The sequence below is a fragment of the Sus scrofa genome, chromosome 13 (genome assembly GCF_054392235.1).
Source record: "Sus scrofa isolate SSC_HxYL_T2T_F1_AM1 chromosome 13, Sscrofa_HxYL_maternal_Yorkshire_Landrace_v2.0, whole genome shotgun sequence".
NCBI classification, from domain to species: domain Eukaryota; kingdom Metazoa; phylum Chordata; class Mammalia; order Artiodactyla; family Suidae; genus Sus; species Sus scrofa.
In genome coordinates, this window is record NC_139395.1 from 45,421,986 (window position 1) to 45,443,979 (window position 21,994).

At 43.9% G+C, this 21,994-nt stretch overlaps 1 protein-coding gene across 50 annotated transcripts in view; it reads right to left on the bottom strand.

The window, feature by feature from the left end:
* Positions 1-21,994, bottom strand: part of MAP4 (microtubule associated protein 4) — a 171,719-nt gene that overhangs the window by 27,605 nt on the left and 122,120 nt on the right. For 18 of the 50 annotated variants that reach the window (XM_084988098.1, XM_021070581.2, XM_084988097.1 and 15 more), the window contains exons 6-9: positions 20,925-21,059; positions 18,468-19,577; positions 17,375-17,497; positions 11,539-14,880 (exon numbers count right to left, since the gene is read on the bottom strand). In XM_084988098.1, the coding sequence (XP_084844224.1) occupies positions 11,539-14,880; positions 17,375-17,497; positions 18,468-19,577; positions 20,925-21,059 (4,710 nt within the window). Of the gene's footprint in view, positions 1-22; positions 10,078-11,538; positions 14,881-17,374; positions 17,498-18,467; positions 19,578-20,924; positions 21,060-21,994 lie in introns of those variants that run through there. The other 32 variants (XM_084988107.1, XM_084988106.1, XM_021070601.2 and 29 more) reach the window with 4 other exon arrangements.

Here is a 21,994-nt window from a genome sequence, read left to right on the forward strand (position 1 = left end):
GAGGCAAAATTTAGAAACATACCATCACGTGGGGTCTCTTCACACAGGAACGATGGAGTGCTCTGGGCTGCAGTGACCTCGATTTCTTTCTTCCCTGCCAGACCCATCTGTCCTGGCTGTTTCTCACCTCCATGGTAGACTTGGGAGCATGAATGTGTTTTTGTTTCACTAATGTCTTCTTGTCCTTTTTCCTTGCCGCTTACTTCAGGAATCTGCTCTAGCCTACCATGGAGATGTAACCCAGCAGTGCCCGCTTCCCTCTTCCCAGGGCTGCTGCTGCTGCTGAAGTGGGTCAATTCTTCTTTCTTCTTGGCCACTGGCTCCTCACAGTTGAAAGGGGGTATCTCTTCAGCACACACAATGGGCAATTCTCCAGGGTTCAATCTGTGGCTGGCTCTCTGTTCCTCAGCCACTGTCATGGAGCGTCTAATGGCAGGAGCCCCCAGTTTTTTGGGTGTGGGATTTGGCACTGGCTCTTCTCGGGAGGGAAGTTCAGGATACTTATCTGCAAGGTTGACAGCTGGGGGCACTGAGAGGTGAGAGCATTCGGACAAGGCCCGGCGCATTGCCTTTTTCTGCTGGGGCCCTTGGTCAAGCAGAACGTTCTCCTCAGTAGAACTCAATTTCTCCAGCTTCTCCTCATGGTCTTTGATATGAGAGCCAGCATTCAAACACTCCGGCGTGAACTCGACCATAGTGATTGGTGGAATGGCAGTGGGTGAGTTCTCAACGGCAGGGGCTGGGTGGGCTACAGCCACCGGCAGTGAGGACTCGCATTCCAGCTGCTCAGAGTTAGCACTCACCACACCAGTTACCCGGCAGCCAGCAGCGGTGCTGTTCTCCTTGCCTGGAGGTGCTTCCCTTGAGTGCTGGGAGCCTTGGGCCCCTGACACTGGATAAAAGTTGGGGTTCCAAACGCTGGTTTCCTGCTCCTTGACACACTGGGTGGGGATGTCAGCAGCCCTGGGGAAATCCAGATCTGGCTGGCTCTCAGCCTCCAGCACATTCTTCCCTGTCACTATCCCTGGAACTATAGTGGCTTTGTTTCTGTCTGGCTCCTCTCTGAGTCCCAGATGGAACTCAGCTGTCTTCTGGTGTACTGCGTTCCCCTCTGAGGGATGGCAGCTTTTTGCGATCACATACCTGCTTGCAAGGTGACCCGAGGTGGCTTGATACTCCTTGTCCTGCGCTTCAATGCTGAGCTCTTTGTCTAGCTTCCCCTCAAAGAAGCAGAGCTTATTCTGCTCCAGGAAGCTGGCATTCTTCACAAGCCCGTCTTTCAGCTGCCCGTCCATGCTGACATTCAGCCCGATTTCATTCAGTTTGCCCTCTGTCCTCTGCCACTCAAACCCAGCTTGGCTCGTTTCTTTCGGGGAGTCCATCCGGCTCTCTGCAGGCAGCAGTGTGAGCGGCTGCCTGCCTGTGTGAGAGCGACAGCGACTCTTCCACTGCTCTTCCCCCCTCGCTCCTGGAGCTCTACCACCGCCTACAATCTCAGAGCTGGCAGTGACATCACACCAAGTCCCCAGCATTCATGACAAAACCTGTCTTGCCCCCAACGCTCCACTTTCCTCAAGCAGTTGGGTGCTAAATATATTTACTAGTGTGAAAGGAATGAAGGAAGATGGAATGAATGAAAAAGAAAGAGAAAGTGAGGAACCTGCTCCTTACTGCACAATCAAATGCCACTGCTAAACTGAAAATGTAATTTCCTTCTAACTAGCACTCTGTTTAGATCTGCAGTTTAAAACCCGGGATGGGGCTAATGTGGGTACCGAGGATATAGTAATGACTTCGGCTTTCACTGATACAGATACGTGTATCCCCACACGCTCACTTCTCTGACGCTGTGCCCACACTTCCACAGTTACCCACTCAAATGACTGTTTTAAAAATAAAACTCATTTGCCAATCCTCAGCCATAACCCTTAAATAGAACAATGATTCCAGAAAATTGCTCAAAATTTCACTTAAAAAAAAAACAAACCCAACTTCTTATAATATCAAACTTGAAGGCATTCATTTCTCAGAGGAAGAGTAGGTTTGCTGTCATAACAATGTATCACATTCACCTGAACGCTGACTTGAGTGGGTCCCCAAAGCCCAGGGAGAGCTCCATCTGCAGCTCTGCATCGTGCAAGAGTTTAATAAGCAGCTCATTGAAAGACTGCAGTCAGTAGCACTTTGGGGACCTGTACCCCAGCTGTGAGGCACTTGTGTGACACTCGTACTCTTGCCACTGTGCCCTCTTGGTTCCTCTTGCCCCAGGCCTGCTCTTTCCAGTCTACTGATCACTTAGTAGCCAAGGGGAGAACATTGGGGTGGTTCATCTTCCTCTGACCTCTGGGACTTCCAGGCCCTGGCGATCTGTGGCTTGCTGTTTTACCCGCCAGCCAGAGCCCACTGCTCCTATTTAATTCTGCGCAGTCCTCTGCTGCCCTGAGCTCTGAGTTTATATATTGCACATTCAGGACTAAGGGATCCAAGAGAGAGAATTCTCAAAAAAAGGACAGGCCGAACTCTGCCTTGAACAAAGCTAATTTTTGTTGCCCAGCCTGTAAGTCACTACCTTTACTAACATAGGATACTGTAAAATAGTCTATCAAGAATACACGAGATGTCTTTTTCCAAGGTGAAGAAAAGTTAGGTTGGTTTCTTAAAAGCCATTATCAATCAACTGTGATGATCTGATTACAGTTTTAAAATAAAACTTTTAGGAAAAAAGGGGAAGATTGTTCTATCTTTGGTCTATAAAATGCGAAGAGATTATCAAAGGCCCAGCCCAAGAAAGTTTCCTTAACTAGAGCCCTTGTCCCCAAGTACTCACCTTCATACCCTCTACGTAATTTACTCAAGTCCCCAAAGCAGGAACCAACCTTACATGCATCTTGCATTAACTTCAGTTCCTTACTGAGAGTTGTGGCCATGGTCAGGAGTGGCAGTGTTGCAACGTGGGGGAAAAAAGGTGAATTTAATCTCTGTCCTGATCATAAACTGAATTCATACACACCTCTCCTTCCTCTTGACCTTGAGTAGCTAAGCAGCAGTATATGTCAAAGCAATAAAGGTTCACTGGCAAGACTAGGGTCACCTTACGGTACAGCAAAGCTCTCACTAAAGAAAGGGAAGTGAGGATGTATAATAAAAATGAAACATGAAGGTGATGCCAGGAAGGTCATAATTCTAATTAGTAATGGGAAAAAAATAAGAGGAGACTCAGAAAGGCTTGCTGATAAAAATATGGTCAAATTCTGGCTTTCGAAGAATGAGGAAGGTGTGAGTGACTTACTCCTTGGCAACCTTCTGTTACTTAGTTCCATCTGCAAGAAAACTTACACTGTCATTGTTTTGGTACAGGGCCTTAGCACGGGGAGTCTCCCTTCTCTCCGCTGCTGAGTGGCAAGCAGCTCCTCCTACTTCACTAGGAGAAAGTGGAGATCCTTTTACAGGGACCCTTTTACAGAGGGGAGTGGGCAGAGTGGCTTATAATTTGATTACACTATTGCTTTGCAACACATACCTAGGGAGAGAATTAATGGGCTTATTCCTCTCCAAATGAGGAGACTGCTGTCTGGATGGCAGACAATGAGAAAAACGTGGTATGGAATAAGTAGTAAAATCGGAAGGCTCTGTCAGTGCCCTAGGCCAGCTCAAAATTATAGCCATAACCTCATTCAGGACGGTATATTCACCACAGGGGCAGCTGCATCAGGGAACTCAAGCCTCCCCAGTGACTGTCAATCATCCAGCTGGTGAATGAGGACTTTCCTGAGGTCTTGAAAGGCTGAGCATGTCCAGGTTAAAACTGATGTACTTCAGAACCACAAGTCTTAAATTCTAGATTCAGTTGCCACTAGCATTCCTTGCCTCTAGGTTCTGCTCCACCTCATCAAAACTCACACAAATGTCACCTCCTCTGTAAAGTCTCCTAGACCCTCAGCTCTCAAACTGAATCCTTAACATTTTCATAGAATTGTACTTGCTCTAGATCTTCTTAGGACTTGGAAACTATACCATTATCTTTTCCTTATGTGCCTTTCCTGGAAGCTTCTAGAAGGGAGGAAGGAAGAAGACCTGCCCACCTCTGGGAATTACTGCTGTGGCACAGTAGGTTAAGAATCTGATTGCTGCAGCAGCTCAAGAGGCTGCAGAGGCATGGGTTCAATCCCCAGCCCAATGTAGAGGGTTAAAGGATCCAGCCGTGGCTCGGATTCAATCTTGGGCCTGGAAACTTCTATGTGCTATGGGTGGGGTGATTAAAAAAAATAAAACAAACAAACAAACAAACAAAAAGACCAGTCCATCTCTGCTATGCAGGTGCCCAGCACAGTGCTTGATACACATTAAGTAGGCTCTAAAAACAGTTTTGCTCACGGAAGGGAGGGTGGATTTCTTCCACAGACTTCTATCATTTCACCTGATCTCTCCCATCATTGAACTCATCTAGACAGGTGATGATTTGCCATGTCCTTTGGGCTAAAGATTTTTAAGTTTCATTCTGTCTGAGTCTGAGGAAAGTGCATGGACTCCCAAGTGTCTGGTCAGAAGGTGAGCTCTAAGAATCTTTGATCAGACTGTATAAAGACAGGTCAAGCTCCTGTAGGCACTGCCACAGCCTGCAGGTCTCTGATCGCAGCAGATGTACCAGCAGATGTTTCCATTTTTGCCTCTTGCCTTGAGCTAGTACTCAACCTGTTTGGGGCCCTGGTTGTGATATGCTCCACAACTGGTTTCTCTGCATTCTTTCAGTTACCAAGGCAACAAAGCTACTTTCCAGATTGACCAAATGTTCCCTGTTACTGTCTCCAGGAAGCAATTTCTAATAAATTATCATTACAATGAAAGTCAGTAATTCTACTGATTGCAGCGATGGATAACATTCTTCACTAAGATAAGCAGAAGACTATGAAGCTGCAATCCTGTGTCTTACCTGTAAGTAAATGTTTGTGTTTATATATAAATAGACATGTATGCAAAAACACTACAAAACCACATTCTACTAAATTTTAGAAACATTTCCTAGTACATGTGTAACTCAAGAAATTTGTGATTCTTCTTGATTAACTTTCAAGAGTTGGGAAGCAAACAGAAGGAAAAAAATTGAAGCTAGTAATCTGATTTATGGGACCATGATGAAGGTAATCTATATATCAGGATCCATCGCAGCAGCCTGGCCCCCAAATCTAAATCTCAGTCAGCCTGCACTTAGGGGTAGTGCCTCACTGTCCAGGGAACCTAAAAACACATCAAACACTGTCCTTCAACTCAGCTTCAGCAAGCTCACCTTACCCTAGAAAATAGGGCCTGCCGGCCTTACAAGGAAACCCCAGGCTTCATAGCCCATCATGCCCTGTTTCTCCCAGTTGCCGCTTACAATGCTCAATAAAACTTGTTCTTGGTCAGGATCCCTGGGCAAGAGCATTCCACTGCTCGCCACTGTATTCCCCCAATGCACAGATTGTTTGCTTACCTGCTTTTTTCCCCCAATCTCACCTCAAAATGTTTCTCCCTGCTCCCCAAATGTACGTGCCAGTCACACCCACATGTTTGCTACTCCTCAAATACTCTATGCACTTGTACTTCACTATGCCTCTGCACTGTCTATCCCATAGACGCTCTTATTCTGATTGTTAGCTCTCCAGACTCTGAACCATACTTCCAGACCCACCAAATGTTACCTCGTTCTTGAAGCTTCCTCATGCTCCCCTTAAAGGACGTAGTTAACTTCTGCTCTGTATTCTCATAGCATATAGCTAACTCTTTTATTACAGAATTCTCACTAGAGTAAAATGATCTGTTTATGTGTTTATCTCCCTACTCTGGAATCCATGAGGAGCAAAGGATGCGTCTTTTCTCTCTCTTTTAAGGGCCACACATGAAATATACGGAAGTTCCCAGGCCGAGGGTCGAATTAGAGCTGCAGCTGCCAGCCTATACCACAGCTCATGGCAACACCGGATCCTTAACCCACTGAGCGAGGCCAGGGATCAAATCTGCATCTTCATGGATACTAGTTGGGTTTGTTGTTGCTGGGCCACAATGGGAACTCCTCAAAGAACTTTTACATGCTCTGGCTCAGATATGGTGAACAGAAGCACAGAACTGTGTGAGGGTTAATAGATTTTAAGATAGTGCTGAGCATATACTAAGATTCGATAAATGGAAACTATTTTTAGTTATGGAACATACAGAATTTCACAATAAATTTCATTAATACACAGCTAGTAAGAAGGAAACAGGCCAGAGAATGAGGGGATAAGTGGGAAGAAAGCAACTTGGAGACTTCACAAATGGCACTACACTTAAGAAAAGATGGGCACTTCTCAGTTTTAATGCTGTAGCAAGCTCTAAGACCATAAATGACTTTTTTTCATCTGCTGAGCATTTTTTATTTATGTACCTTGAAACTGTTAGGATATAGGGTTTGTAAATTACTTCAAGTTTCACACCAAGAGAATTTCCCACGATAAACTGCTATTTCCAGCAGTTCTAAGATAGTTGACGGGCTCACGCAAACTGAAGAAAAAGAAGCAAAGCCCAGACAAATAGAAGATGAGGCTCTCACTATGGCAAAGGGAAGGCCTATCTATGGAGACTGGAGGTAACTGTTCCACCTGCAGAACTGCATGCTAAGTGCACTGTGCCCTGAAGCTCTACTTGGCTTCGTTCCAGGGGAGCAACTGGCCAGAGCCTTGGCGTAACCAGAGTCCAACAGGGATGGTCCTTTCAACCTGCTCTTCCCTGAACAAAACACGCGGTCCCCAAAGAAATACTTTTCTGACAAGCTGAGCTCAGATTTCCTGATGTCTCTCAATGTTCCCTGCTTAGAACAACATGCATAATATGTGAAGAAACCTTCTGCTAAAGTTTCCCTAAACTTCTGGCATGAACAAATAACAGGAGAGGAACCATTAAGCTGGAAGAAATTTTGGCAGGATATTTACCTTCCCTACTTCCAAAGAGTATAAAACCAGCAAGAGAACTCATTTATAATTCAGAAAACGTCCACAGACATCATATATATGTAAAGCTCTATGCTGGGTGTTAGGGAGAACACATGAATAAATCAAACATAGTCTCTGCCTAGAGACACAGTCTCTGCCTAGAGAATAAAATACTAAACTTAAAAGACCTAGATTCAAATCCCAAATTAGCCTCTGATTCCATTTATATCCTCATGATGTGTCTCCACTTTTCAACTAGAAAAGCGCTTAGATACTAAAATTTATTATTATTTTTTAAATTTCATGGCCACATCCACAGCAGGGATTGTGGGTCAGGGATTGAATCCAAGCCACACCTTTGACTCATGCCATAGCTGTGGCAATGCTGAATCCTTTAACCAGGGATCAAACCTACACCTCTGCGGCAACGCCATCAGCCGCAGTTGGATTCTTAACCCACTGTGCCATGGCAGGAACGCCTAAAATTTTTTAAATTATTAATTATTAACATCAAATCTTCATCTTTTTCTTTTTGAAAACCTAAAACTTCTAGAAGGCTCCTCTGAGGCAAGAATGAAGAGTGCATGAGTAAAAAAGACCCAGGTTCAAATTTTATTTCTGCCACTTCACTCTCTATATGACCTTAACATGGATAGCTTCCGTCCTCTCATGTGTAAAATGAAGAGATCCTTCCAAATATCATAGAATGTGTATTTGTGTGTGTGTGTGTGCGTGCATTTGCACACATGTGACTATCCATCTACCTATCTATAGACAGATAGGCACTCAATATTCACCCGATATTAGATGGCAACTGCTACTTTTTGTGGATACCACTAATCATATCTTTATCGTCCAAACCCTGAAAACCATGGGTCACAATATCTGACCACAGAGGAGTTAACACAAATGATTGGAAGTGAGGAACAAAAATAAAATGTAATAAAGCCAGGTGTACAACCAGTCTTGGATGAAACATCAGAGCCTGCATGAACCAGTGGTGGCTGGGCATAAGGGGTCACCCCTATCATAAATCCAGATACTCCCCACTTCACTTAGTCCCCTGCCTCAGAGCCCCAGGCTTGCCTAAAGCTCTGCATCTGCACGCTTGCCTGCTTTCTTAATATCTTCAAATTAGAAGATGGAAATATACAAGATCTGCACAGAGAAAACATCAAAATACCAGTGAGGGACTAAGACACATAAACCTGAATATGTGATATTATCCAACATGACATGCATTACATTGCTGAATAGTACAACTCAACCTACATGACAACTCTCCCTAGGGTGACTGATACATTTAATGTGATTTTGAGAAAAAGAATCAGTGGATTTCCCACCCCTACTCCTTCCAAAGCTATGAGCCAACTGTCAAGTTTCCATGAAATAATAAATAAGCAAAAAGAGTCAGGAAAACTCTGAAAAAGAGTAATAAAAAAGATGTGGAGCTAGATCTATTAGATATTAAAATACATTATTAAGCCACACTGTGTTACTTAGAGCATGACAAGGTGGCATTTTAGAGGGAGATAGATTACACAAATATAGTAGGACAACCAAGGGATGGTATCTCACATCTCATAAACAAAACATACACGCACATACATACACAGAAATGAATAAGCAAATTCTAGACTGATCAAAGATTCAAAATGTGAAATATTTAAAATATTTTTATAAACTTCAAGAAGGGATGACTCTTATAAACTTGGTAATAAAGGAAGTACTTTAATAAGTAAAACACAAAATAAATCCATACCAAGATATAACTTCTTACTTTTGAGACTGGCACACATAACAAAAGAGAAAAACCACACTAGTGAAGAGAGTACCAAGGAACAGGTACTGCTCTAAGTTCTCAGTGGGAGTGTAGCTCTGGTGTATCTCTGTGGCCCTATGAGGAACGATCTGGTAATACCCATGAAAATTATCAACACGTATTCTTCAAACCAGAGATTCTCCTCCAGAGCTCTTTTTTATTACACAGATATACTTGTGTATATATATTACAAGTATGTATGCATGTAAGTATGGCAATCTGTATATACAAGGTTAGTTTATGTACTTTGTTTCTAATAGAGAAAAAGAAAAAAGAAAAATGTGTAAACATCTGTCAATAAAGAAGTGGTAAAATACATTAGTGTATTTCCATATAATGAAATATAATATAGCTATTAAAAAAGACTGAGGACCCTTTCTTTGTACTGATTTGTAAAGACCTCGAAAATAATTAAGTTTACAAATTGAGGTACACATCAGTGTGTATGGTATGTCTCATTTTTATAAAAATCAGGAAATACACATGTCAGTTTATGCAGAAACTGTCTGGAAGGACACATGAGGCACTGTTAACACTGGCTGCCTCTGGAGAGGGAAACTTGAATGAGGGAGTTAACAGACTGGGCAACTTACATTTACTGCATATCCCTTTGCAGAATGCGAATGTAATAACCTATTCAAAAATTATTACTTTTTTGTCTTTTTAAGGCCGCACTCGCAGCATATAGAAGTTCCCAGGCTAGGGGTCAAATTGGAGCTATAACTGCTGGCCACAGCCACAGCAACGTAGGATCCAAGTCACATCTACAGCACCACAACTCACAGCAACACCGGATCCTTAACCACAAAGTGAGGTCAGCCATTGAACCCGCATTCTCATGGACACTAGTTAGGTTCGTTACTGCTGAGACATGACAGAACTCCTTCAAAAATTAATTTCAGAAAGTTTTAACTACTGGAAAAAAAAAAAAAAAAAGATGGTCCTTAGGGAAAAGCTGTGATAGAATTTAGAGAGGAAACTCTGTCCAAAATATATCACTCTCCCAAACAGCTACTCTGCAAGGCCACTCCTAACACACTGAGTGTGGCCTGGCCAAGGTAGGGACCCAAAAGTTCTGCAGCATCTGACTTGCTTCCTCAAGAATCACAACAATCCCTCTTTCTACATTTCTTCAGTAATACTGAGCTAAAAGAGATGCTTCAGTTTCAGAAAAATTACATGTTATCCTTTGTCTCACTACTGAAACTAAAGAACCCATCTAGAAGATAAAACTAAAGAACAAGATAGAGGGGTGGAAATCTTAATGAAAGCTCAAAAGCTCTTTAGATACAACCTCCTTTGCTGCCTTTTCTGCAATAGAAGATAAAAATGGGAAAGATCAGAATGTCTTCTGCAAATAATAACCTTTAGCATTCTCTACTCACACAATACACATTACTTACTAAGTACAATTTCATGCATAGCACAAGCTTCACCCAAAACAAGTCCATAACCATGCAGAATACCATCCCATGACAAAGCCTCTCCAGAAGCCTAACTGGCTATACCAAGGCTGCCCAGTGTTTTTTCATTTCTGGAGTTAGTAGCTCATCATGCAAGTTGGGAAACAGTGATTAAGAAAAAGCATCATCTGTAGGCTGTGAACAACCTCAAAGGGCAGGAAATACTCTCTGAAGGTCAGGTTCAGGGAAGCCAGGATTAGATACATATTTTTCAGGGGGGGTGGGGGTGGAGAGCACTAACATTTCTAAATCTTAAAGGAATTACCTTCTCAGTCTCATTTCAATTATTTGACTGACTAGAGTCAAAAGGGCAAAAGTGTAAGTAATTCTACATGGGCAGGTATTATAGACTTGCCCATGGATATGGACTAAGTTTCATTGACACAAGTCATGCCCAACTCTAACCCATATGGAACTGGGCCAATAGCTATAGTCAACAAACTGGTAAAAGCTGCATCAGTGAGAGAGTGTGCCTACCCATCTGGTTGGAGGCTACCGTTTCCTCATAACGGGCCATTCATTTTCATTTAATCCAAAGCCAATTTGGATATTTAGTTCTACCAGCACCAACCACATATGAATACTGGAAAAAAAAAAAAAAAAAAAAAGCCTCCCACCCCCTAGCTGGACATGAAGTGCTTTCTTTCCTCCTGTGACTTGTTGCAAAGTCATGATTAAAATTTGGCTAGAGGAGTTCCCGTCGTGGCTCAGTGGTTAACGAATCCGACTAGGAACCATGAGGTCGCAGGTTTGATCCCTGGCCTTCCTCAGTGGGTAAAGGATCTGGCATTGCCGTAAGCTGTGGTGTAGGTCATAGACTCGGCTCGGATCCTGCGTTGCTGTGGCTCTGGTGTAGGCTGGCGGCTACAGCTCCGATTAGACCCCTAGCCTGGGAACCTCCATATGCAGCAGGTGTGGATCTGGAAAAGTCCCTCAGGGGCTTTTAAAATTTGGCTATAAACTTTACACATAGGAAGCACACTTAAAAAAAAAAAATTTAAGAGTATTGTGGACAGTGATAGGCTTTCTGCTAAACAATTTATTGCTTGAAATTCAACTTCCCCTCAAAGTCAAGGTTCAGTGCTGGGTGAAAGGCATGCAACCATGTCACCAGCCTCCCAAGATGGACACAAGTCATGCCTTGGCTGTAGAAAAAACACATAACTAGCAGTTACAGGTTTTCATGCCAACAAACCAATGGTTAACGAGGATGATTAGAGTCTAGATGGAACCAAAGCACAAGCTCTTTGCCTTTTTGATGCTGACAAAAAGCCACAAGCACACATAATTCCCCAAGGCAGGTTCATACCACTGGACTTGAATTGCTTGGATCGCTCTCTTTCCTGGACTGCAGATTTAGGCAAAAGCGGAGTGAGTCCTCGGGACTTGGTGGGTCTCATGTAACCTTTCATCGGTTCAGCCGTTCTGCTTTTATCTTCCTTATTCCCTTCTCTCAGTGCCTTCGGTTCAGGTTTTTCGGTCATTTTCTCAGGTGCCTCCAAGACCTTGTCTTTGGGTTCTGGGAGTTGAGAAGCCTTGGAAGCAGTCACTACTAATTCATCTATCACCTTTGAAGGAGTCGCTTCAACTTTGTCATCTAAGACATCTGACTGGAGTTCTGCTTGTGCCAAGGAAACATGTGCCGATCCTCTCATTTCAGAAGCCAGACTGATTTCTTCCAATTTATCTTTTTCACTTTTTGGAGGCAAAAGAACCATATATACCTCCTTAGCCAAACTGTCTGGGCCCTTGGAATCTCTATCTTTGGCATTTTGGTCCTCACAGAAACTGGGCTTTTGTGCTTTGTTTCCCAGTAGGTCAGGAACTGGAACTGGAGCAGAAGCCGCCTCAGACTCTTCCTTTTTGTTTACTGGACATGTTGGAAAACTACTCCTATCTGTACAGGTTTCTAGGCCTCTGACCCCACCTGCCAGGTTTTGGTCTCCTACTGGCACTCCAGAAAGAAGGTGCCCTCTTGCTGGCTCCATGGTCTTCTCTACTGAATGCTTAGATGCACCACTGGGCACTGACTCAGATTCTCCTATCACATGCCCTCCATCTACCCCTGCTCCATTTTTCATGGGATCAGCAAGCTCACTTTTATTCTGAAGACGGTTACCTCCATGACTGTTAGCTGTTTCTACAGCTGCTGGAAGAGTTGGGGCAACTCCTGTGCTTGTAGAGGGTGTAACAGCAGAGGGGGCCTTGGGTCTTTCTTCATCTGGGACTCCAACTTTGCTGCAATTATCTACCACTAATAATGTGGAAATCTGGGTTTGAGCTGTCTCTTGACCACTTTCTGCCAAGATGTTTGGAAATGAATCACTTTCCTTTACAACTTGAGAAGTAGAAGTGGGCAATTTTTCACAGGCTGCTGATTCCTGAGCCTCTAGAGGGACTGACTTATTCATCGACTTCGGTGGTGTTCTGGGGCAGGTAAATGTAATATTTCTATTTTCGTCCACATAGCCCATTCCTTCAATTCTGTGGTCCCCTATGGTTTCCATGGGAACATGTATTTTTGTTGCATCTATCTTATTCTCCAGAATGTGCTTCTCAGGGAAACTATTTTTAACCTCTTTGCTTTTTCCATCATTACTCCTTTTATTTGGTTTGTCAGCTACTGCAGTGTGTCCCTTGCCTGTATCTATCTTATTCTCCTCACACAGTACCGAAGGAAGAAATCCTGCCCCCTGGATTTGGTCTTGGCAGCTCACATCTGTCACCTTGGTAGTTGGTTGGGTAACAGCAGAATCCTCGCCTATGTTTGTTTTGTTCCTGCCAACAGCCCCAAGCTCCAAAGAATTAGCCTCAGCATTTCTACCCTTTTGGTCAGCTACTCCCACTGTGGGTGTATCTGATGCACATGAGAACAAAGGGTCATGATTTATGGGGAAAGTGAGTTCTAATTCCTTGTTTTGATGGGGAGTACTACCTACAAAAGGGAGGTTGAAGATTTCTTCCTTCCTCTCCATTCTAGCAGGCTGTGTGGAATAATTATTTTTAAACTTTTTGTTTCTGCTTTCACTGCCTCTTTTTTTAGGCTTTTCAGCAATCCAGGGAGCTGCCTCACGATCCCCCCAAGGACACTTTTCCTCCTTGCTCTGGTTGCTGACACCCATATCCACAGCTACAGCTCCTCTTTCTGTTGGAGCAATGGAAGTCTGAATCATGCCTGACCCATTTCCCAAAGGAATCAAGGCCTGCAAGGTGTCTTCCACTTGCGGGTCAGTCACCTCCTTAGGATTCCCCATCACCACTGCCTCAGTGAGGTTGGCTACTGTTCCTGAGGGCTTTGAAGAATCTAGCCCCAGCTCCTCACTTTTATCCCCAGCAGTCACTGTTTCAGTTTTCGGGGCTGGCTCACTTGGTGCATGAACAGCTCTGCTGTCTTTCTGGCTGTCTGGGAGGAATGGTAGCTCAGACCTTGCTCTCACCTTCCCAGAACTCGCTCTCACTTTCCCCGAACTGCCCTTTCCCTTCCTGCTTTTGCTGTCACCCACCATTCTCTTAAATGGTTCATTCCCTGGTCCAGGAACCTGAACGGACACCTTATCCTGCAGCTGTTCAGAGGCAATGATGCTGTTCTCATGTCTTTGCCTAGGAAAACTTTCCTTTTTTAGTTCTTTAACTTCTTCAACTCCTTCAGAAAACTCTTTCTGTCTGTCCTTCTGCAGCTTGGTCATTTTACTTTCATCATTCCCTTCTTTTAGACTACTTTCTAATGGATTACTTGCTGTCAAAGTGGGTACCAAAACGGGCAGTCCTTCTGCTGCTGTGGGTTTTGCAATTCTACCCACAGCCTCTTGGTCCACCCAAAGAGAGCAACCCTCTTTGGGTATGATCTCCAAAGGGATCTCTACTTTGTGTGCAGAAACTTCTGTCAGGGGTCCTTTCAGATTGAGGGAGCCTACTGTCTGGCTTTTATCCACAGAAGACCTAAGGTCAGGTACAGGCTGCGACTTGCACTCATCTTGCTGCAGAGATTTCTTGTCTTGGCTCTGTAGTGCTGACTCATTACCTTTGCCCTCTGCATCTTCCCTGAGTTTGGGCTGAGAATTTACTGCAGTTTTTGGCAGTTCTTCCAAAGGACATGAAGGAATGCTGAGACTCTCTGACACAAAGTTCTCAGCTACCAGTTTGGCTGCTCTGGAGTCAATTTCATATCCCCTTTTCAAGTTTCCCCGGGATACCAGTCCATGTTCTGTGCCCACCGTGGGAGGCTGGCTGGGAAGAACACCTGATTTTCGTGGGTCAGTGGCAAAGAGATGACTTTTAGACTCGTCTGCATTGTCGTCATCTGAAGGTCCACCAGCCCGGGGTTGAGGATATCTCTTTTGCTTTGGTTTTTTCTTTTTTTTCTTCATCATCATGGTTGTGCTTTCTAGATCCCAGGCCTCCCTGACAAGATCCCTCTGGGGTTCAAGGATGTCACCATGAATAGTTTTCCTCTGGTTCCCAGGCTCACCACAGGAAGATGAACCAGAAACCCAACCCAGCTCAGACAAAGGGCAGGGGCCTAGCCCAGGATCAAGAGTCTTCCTTGGAGAAGATCCTCCCAGCAGCTCAGGAGGGACCCTGGCAGGCCTGGGCCGGGTGGACCTGTGGTCACTGGGTCTGCACACTTGTCTGGCTTGTGTGGGAGGGGTACCTGCAATACATGAAGTTGGCTAAAATTCCAAACAGAGAACCCCTCGTTATTGCTTCTTTAAAAAATGTCCACTTAGTAACTCATTTAAGTAGTCTATTTTCACCAACCCATGTACTGACTCATTTAGGAAAGAAATTTTTTCCAAAACATTTCTCACCCTTAACTGGAATTAGCAAATATATAACAAAGACCAAAGATCATCTCAGGTGAAGATTTCTTTACAAACATATTTATGAAGTATTTGAAAGGTGAGAAAAGAAATTCAGAGATCATCTAACGTGTATAATAAGCACCTACTGCCTAAAAATCTTCTCTGATATTTATATTTGTTATTATTTTTAATAGGTACATAATTCCCAAGATGACTATCAAGATGGCAAGCGCCTATCTCTTTTTGGTGACACGGATTAGAGGGAAATGCATGTGATTTGACAATTCTAAGAGTCTGTTACTAATATTATACTAATTACTTGTCAATATTATACCAATTACTTGGGAAAGAAACCAGAAGGAGAGAATTATGCTACTTTAGAAAAAAGAAAAGGAAAAAAGATACTGAATTAGTATTTTAGCCAGAGAAAAAATTCACATCATTTCAGAACCAAAGCCTCCTACTTTGAAAGACAAATTTGTTAAGATTTCAATGTTCTCTTGTTAAAGGTACTTCCCAAAATACAGAGAAATGTACATACTGCCAAGTAGGGTAATGAATTAAAACCATTAGGATGAGCACCCTTGATAAAGTTTCAGGAAGTCAACTGGTCTATCCACCTGCTTCTATGTCAATGAATGCAGTATGGAGGAGCCAAGATCCTGGTAAGAGTCTAACTGAGGGCGGGCCTAGGACAGCTTGTCAAGTCTAACTCAGTAAATGATTTCAAAGAACATTAAAGTAATTAGATAGTGGAGTTCCCATCATGGTGCGGTGGTTAACGAACCCGACTAGGAACCATGAGGTTGCAGGTTTGATCCCTGGCCTTGCTCAGTGGGTAAGGATCTGGTGTTGCCATGAGCTATGGTGTTGGTCATAGACGTGGCTCGGATCCTGTGTTGCTGTGGCTGTGGTGTAGGCTCCGATCGGACCCCTAGCCTGGGAACCTCCATATGCCATGGGTGCGGCCCTAGAAAAGACAAAAAAAAAGAAAAGAGAGAGAGCGACTTCGCTATTGTTTTTACCTTTCCAATATCCTGAGAATCCTCTCGTTTACTTAATACTTCAGGCCAATTACTATTTTTCTCTGAAAACTGCTAGGCTTTAAGCAACCCACAGCATTTATAACATTTAATATGGTAATTAATCAGCAGCTATCTGGTGCCATCTCTTATACTATTTAATTCAATTAATATATAAATCTTTGGTTTTGGAGTTCATACCTAGGAACTTCTTTCACCATCAAGGCTATATAATATAATCACACAAGGGCCAGGACCCAGGCTTAAACATTTGGGTGCCTCAGCTTGGTGTCCTTTATACACAATGAGGGCTTAATAAATCTTTACTGATATTCTGAATCACTAAAACAACATTTTAAAAATCACGTTTATGGGAGTTCCCGTGGTGGCGCAGCAGAAACAAATCCAACTAGGAACCATGAGGTTGCAGGTTTGATCCCTGGCCTCGCTCAGTGAGTTAAGGATCCGGCGTTGCCGTGAGCTGTGGTGTAGGTTGCAGACGCAGCTTGGATCTGGCGTGGCTGTGGCTGTGGTGTAGGCCGATGGCTATAGCTCCGATTGGACCCCTAGCCTGGGAACCTCCATATGCTGTGGGTACAGCCCTAAGAAAAGCAAAATAATAATAAAATAAAAATCACGTTTATTTAGCTGCTACCTAGTGCTAGACAGTGTTTGAAGCACTAGAGATTCCAAGTGAAGGAAGTCTTGGTCCCTGCCCTCAAGTTCTCATTCTAAACACAGACACAGGGAATTGCTAAGTTGATAATCACATGCACATGCTCTGGCTTATCATCAAAAACGTGTAAAGTTCACTGAATAATTGAGCTCGAAAGCCAAAAAGCATCTTAGGGTACTTTAATGTATATAAGAATTACCTCGGGGAACTCGTTAAAATGCATATTATGATGTCACCTGAGGAGGAACCCAAGATCCTGTATTTCTAACAAGCTCCCTGGTAGCTTAGATGCTGCTGGGCTATGGAACATATGGTAACTAGCAAGGGTGTACAGAATATCTGACCAATTCATTCATCTTAGAGCTGAGTAAACTGAGACATACGAAAGCTAAACAACCTGCCCAAGGCCGCACAGGATAGAACAGTGAACAGCTGTATTGGCTTAGATGTGCTAGGTTGATATAGTGATAATTTAAAAATATGTAGCAAGCTGAATTTCTGCCTAAACAACACAAAATCTGTTTGAGAAAGAGAGCTGACTTGGTGAACGATACTGCTGATTGTTACCTCGCCGCAAGGAACGACATCTCCTACCATCAGGTCATCTTTCCCAGTTAAAGAGGTCACTTTGTTCGCCTGACTTACCTGAGGTCTCTGAAGGAAGTTCAGGAGGTTGAGTACTGAATGGTTTCTTTTGCTCTAGTTTTTCTAACACAGAGTCCTCATCTGTTGGCAAGCTGTGCTTCTGGCCTGTGGCTGTGACTGGTTCTAAAGGCAAAAGGAAAGACAACACAGGTTTTCAGAGAAGCACTGCTTCAGCTATTTCTCCACCTTCTAGAAACTGGAAATGGGAATAGTTTTTGAAGAATGAGAAATGCTCTTATGAGAGCAGGAGAACAATGAAAAGTGGGGTTTCAGGGGCGGGCGGGGGGTGGGGGAGGCGGTGTTGGGAGGATGGTTGATTTTCTTAGGGTGGAAAAATAACAAACATTTTTATGTGGTGGGAATCATCTAATGGAAAGGGGATTAAAATCATGAGAGGCAGGAAGACAGAACGGCTAGGGCAAAATACTTATGTAGGCAAGAGAAGACGAGATCTAATGCAAACCAAAGCTTCTGCCCTTTACTACTAGAAGCAGGGACAGTTAACTGACTGCAACAGGAGGGAAAGTAGAGTCGATGGATAAGGATGAAAGTAATTCTGTAAACAAAGGAGTGGAAGTTTGTGCATGTTCTCTTTCTCTTCAATTATCTGTAAGAAAAACAGGAAGATGAGCAGAGAACAAGGATGGAGAAGGTACTGCAGGTTGGAGGAGGGTGACAGTGAGATAGAATTATCTAGGAGAGTAGGAATGTGTACGGACTTGCAAAATACAGTGTGACTGGAGTTCTCGTTATGGCTCAGTGGTAACAAACTCGACTAGGATACACAAGGACTCGGGTTTGATCTCTGGCCTCATGCAGTGGGTTAGGGATTCAGCGTTGCTGTGAACTGCAGTGTAGCTTGCAGACACGACTTGGATCTGGCATTGCTGTGGCTATGGCGTAGGTCGGCAGCTATCGCTCTGATTCAACCGCTAGCCTGGGAATTTCCATATGCCATAGGTATGGCCCTAAAAAGACAAAAAAAAAAAAAAAAAAAGTGTGACTGTCTTTATGTTGCCCAGTATGATGTCTGTCCTTTCTGGGGAGCACACCCTGGGGGACAGAAACAGCGCAAGTAAGCATATGCCCATACCTGGTGACATCACGAGAGGAGGTGCAGCTAACTGTTCCTCATTGCGGAGAGACTCTAACTGGGAGTCCTCACTTGTTTCTTCCTGTGTCCACATAATTCCCATGTCCTTAACTGGAACCGGTGCCACCTCTGCTTCTGATGATGGTGCAAGGGTCTTGGCTGAAGCATCATTGTTGGATGGGGCCATCTCAGTTTTTGGAGGCACAGCAACATCCTTAGTCACCTCTGTCTCTGGGAGCACAGCCACATCTTTGCCCAGGGCCATCTCTGTTTCTGGAGGTAAAACCACATCCTTGCCCAGGGCTACCACTGTTTCTGGAGGCAGGGCAACATCCTTGCCCCGGGCCACCTCTATTCCTGGGGGTGAAGCCATGTCCTTGACTGGTGTGACTTCTGTTTCTGGAGGTGAAACCACATCCTTGCCCAGGGCCACCTCTATTCCTGGGGGTGAAGCCATATCCTTGACTGGTGTGACTTCTGTTTCTGGAGGTGTGGCCATATTCCCAGTCAGGGCCAACTCTGTTTCTGAGGACAGGGCTACATCCTTGGCTGAGGACAGTTCTGTGGCTGATACAATGTCTGAAACCAGTTCCACCTCTATTTCTGAGAGTGATGCTATACACTGGGCTGAGGCCATCTCTTGGTCTGTAGGTAGTACTATGACCTCACCTTGGGCCACATCCATTTTTACAGGTAATGTCCTCTCTGTTTCTTTGAATAGTAGTATGTCCTTGGCCGGGGCTGCTTCTGTTTCTGTGGGCAGCACCATGTTCTCGGCCAAAGACACGTCTGTTTCTGTGGGCCATACAACATCCTTAACCGGTGCTTCCTCTGTTTCTGTGGGTAGTGCTATGTCCTTGCCTAGGACCATGTCTGATTTGATGGATGATTCTGTGTTCCTGGCCAGTGCCACATCTGGTTTGGGAGGTGGTTCCATGTCTTTAGCCAATGCCACCTCTGTTTCTGTGGCTGAGACCACATCCTTGGCCGGGATCAATTCTGATTCTCTAGATGGTGCCATGTCAACAGCCATCAGTCCCATCATCATTTCCAATGCTTTCGTTGGTGCCCTCTCTTCTAATGATGACATTTCTACATCCTCAGCTGGCTCTAAGGGAAATAAGATGGAAATTTAGGATCCATCATTGTCTGGTCATAGCTCTTCATTCATCTTACTTTCTTGGAGCACAAGACGATCTTGGCTTTCGTGACTGTAAGATCCTAAACATTACCAATGCATTTGTGCCTACGCTTTGACAGTCTCAATACTTAGAAGACTAGAATACTGGGAGAACAAACAATGGAGGAAGAAAGGTAGAGGAGACCAAAAAATAAGTCTAGGAGTCCCCACTGTGGCATAGTGGGTTAAGAATCCAACTGCAACAGCCCAGGTTGCTGCAAAGGTGCAGGTTTGATCCCCAGCCCAGCACAATGGACTAAAACGATGCAGTGCTGCCACAGCTGCAGTGTAGATCGAAGTTGTGGCTTGGATTCAATCCTTGGCCCGGGAACTTTCATATGCCATGGGTGTGGCAAAAAAAATTTTTTTTAAATAATCACAAGTCTAAAATCCCAAATAACAGGTACACAATTAGTATCAGAAAGAGAGCCTATGGGACATCAAGAAAACTCCCCAGAGTGCTAAATTTGCACTGAATCACAAAGGGATTTTTTTTACCCATCATCCCTAAGTGTTGTATTTCAACTCAACTTAATTCTTCCAGCTGAGAAATCAGTTACTTAAGTTATCCAAATCCTCACAGACACTATGTCAGGTCCTTCACCTGCTGAGCCACAATGGGAACTCCCTCAGTAACTTAAGTTTAAAAATACTTGAGTTAGGTTAGGTTAGAGTTAGGCTGTGGCTCAGTGGTAACGAACACAACTAGTATCAATAAGGATGTGGGTTCGATGCCTGGTCTCACTCGGTGGGTGAAGGATTTGGTGTTGCTGTGAGCTGTGGTGCAGGTCACAGTTGCCACTTGGATACTGAATTGCTGTGGCTGTGGTGTAAGCCTGCAGCTATAGCTCTGATTCAACCCCTAGCCTGGGAACTTCCTGTATGGCCCTAAAAAAGCAAACAAACAAATGAAAACTTGCAATAGTTGTGAAAATTTTAATTGTATTGCTGCATAAGGCTAAAAATGCCTGATAGGAGTTCCCACTGTGGCACAGTGGAGAGGAATCCGTCTAGTAACCATGGGGCTGAGGGTTCAATCCCTGGCCTCGCTCAGTGGGTTAAGGATCCGGCGTCAGCAAGAATTATAGTGTAGGTTGCAGATGTGGCTCGGATCCCAAGGTGCTGTGGTATAGGCCAGCAGCTGTAGCTCTGATTCAACCCCTAGCCTGGGAACCTCCATATGCTGTGGGTGCACCCCTAAAAAAAGAAAAAAAATTAAACATACCTGATTATTTATATTGATTATTAGTTGATAAAGAGGAATTCTAATATCTTACCTGCCATGGGCTGCAGAGGTTGTATAACAGCTATGGGGGAAATTAAAGGCTCTGAGTGTGGAGGGTTGGGAGCTTCCACAGACCATCCCTGAGGAACAACAGCTGCAGGAGCAAACGTGTCACAGGGAAAGAGACCTAATATTAAAACACAAACAAAAACATTTTTGAAACTAAGCCAACACTGAGGGAAAAAGACATCTGATATTTAAAATCAGTTTTATAGGCGTTTCTACTGTGGCACAAGGGGATTGGTGGGGTCTCTGCAGCACCAGGACTCAGATTCGATCCCAGCTTCACACAGTGGGTTAAAAGATCCAGTGTTGCCATAGCTGTGGCGTAGGTTGCAACTGTGGCTTAGACCTGATTCCTGGCCTGGGAACTCCATATGCCATGGAGCAGACAAAAAGGGAAAAAAAAGAAAAAAAAAAAAAAAAAAAGAATTCAACTGTGTTGACTTGGGTTGCTGAGGAGGCAAGGGTTCAATTTCTAGTCCAGGAACTTTTTATGCCTCAGGTGTGGCCACAAAAGAAAAAGAAAAAATTTGCCAAAACCTTTTCAAAGCAATCAGAATGAACAAACTGCAACTACAAGTAGTAACTACTGACAATCTTTAGATTTGGTCAATTGTTAGGCTGTCACGCCATTAATCAGCATTGACTGATCACCTTTTACAATGTTTTTCAAAGATACCAAAGGATGAGCTCTTGCTTCAACATCACAATTAATAGCATAATGTATAGTTAGGGATTGTGAATCAATTTCCTCACCTTCACAGTGATGTTAACGAGATTAACACCTTTCCAACATTAAAGGACAATTCTGTGAAAATGCTTTTTACATTATTAAGAATTAGGCAGATATAAAAGCATTATTATTATGTTGTCCTCTGCCAGACATAATAATCACATGGTCCTCGCCATCAAGATTACTACAATCTAGGGAGTTCCCGTTGTGGTTCAGTGGTAACGGACTGGACTATCATCTCTGTTAACGCAGGTTCGATCTCTGGCTTTGCTCAGTGGGTCGGGGATCTGGTGTTGCTGTGAGCTGTGGTGTAGGTCGAAGACGTG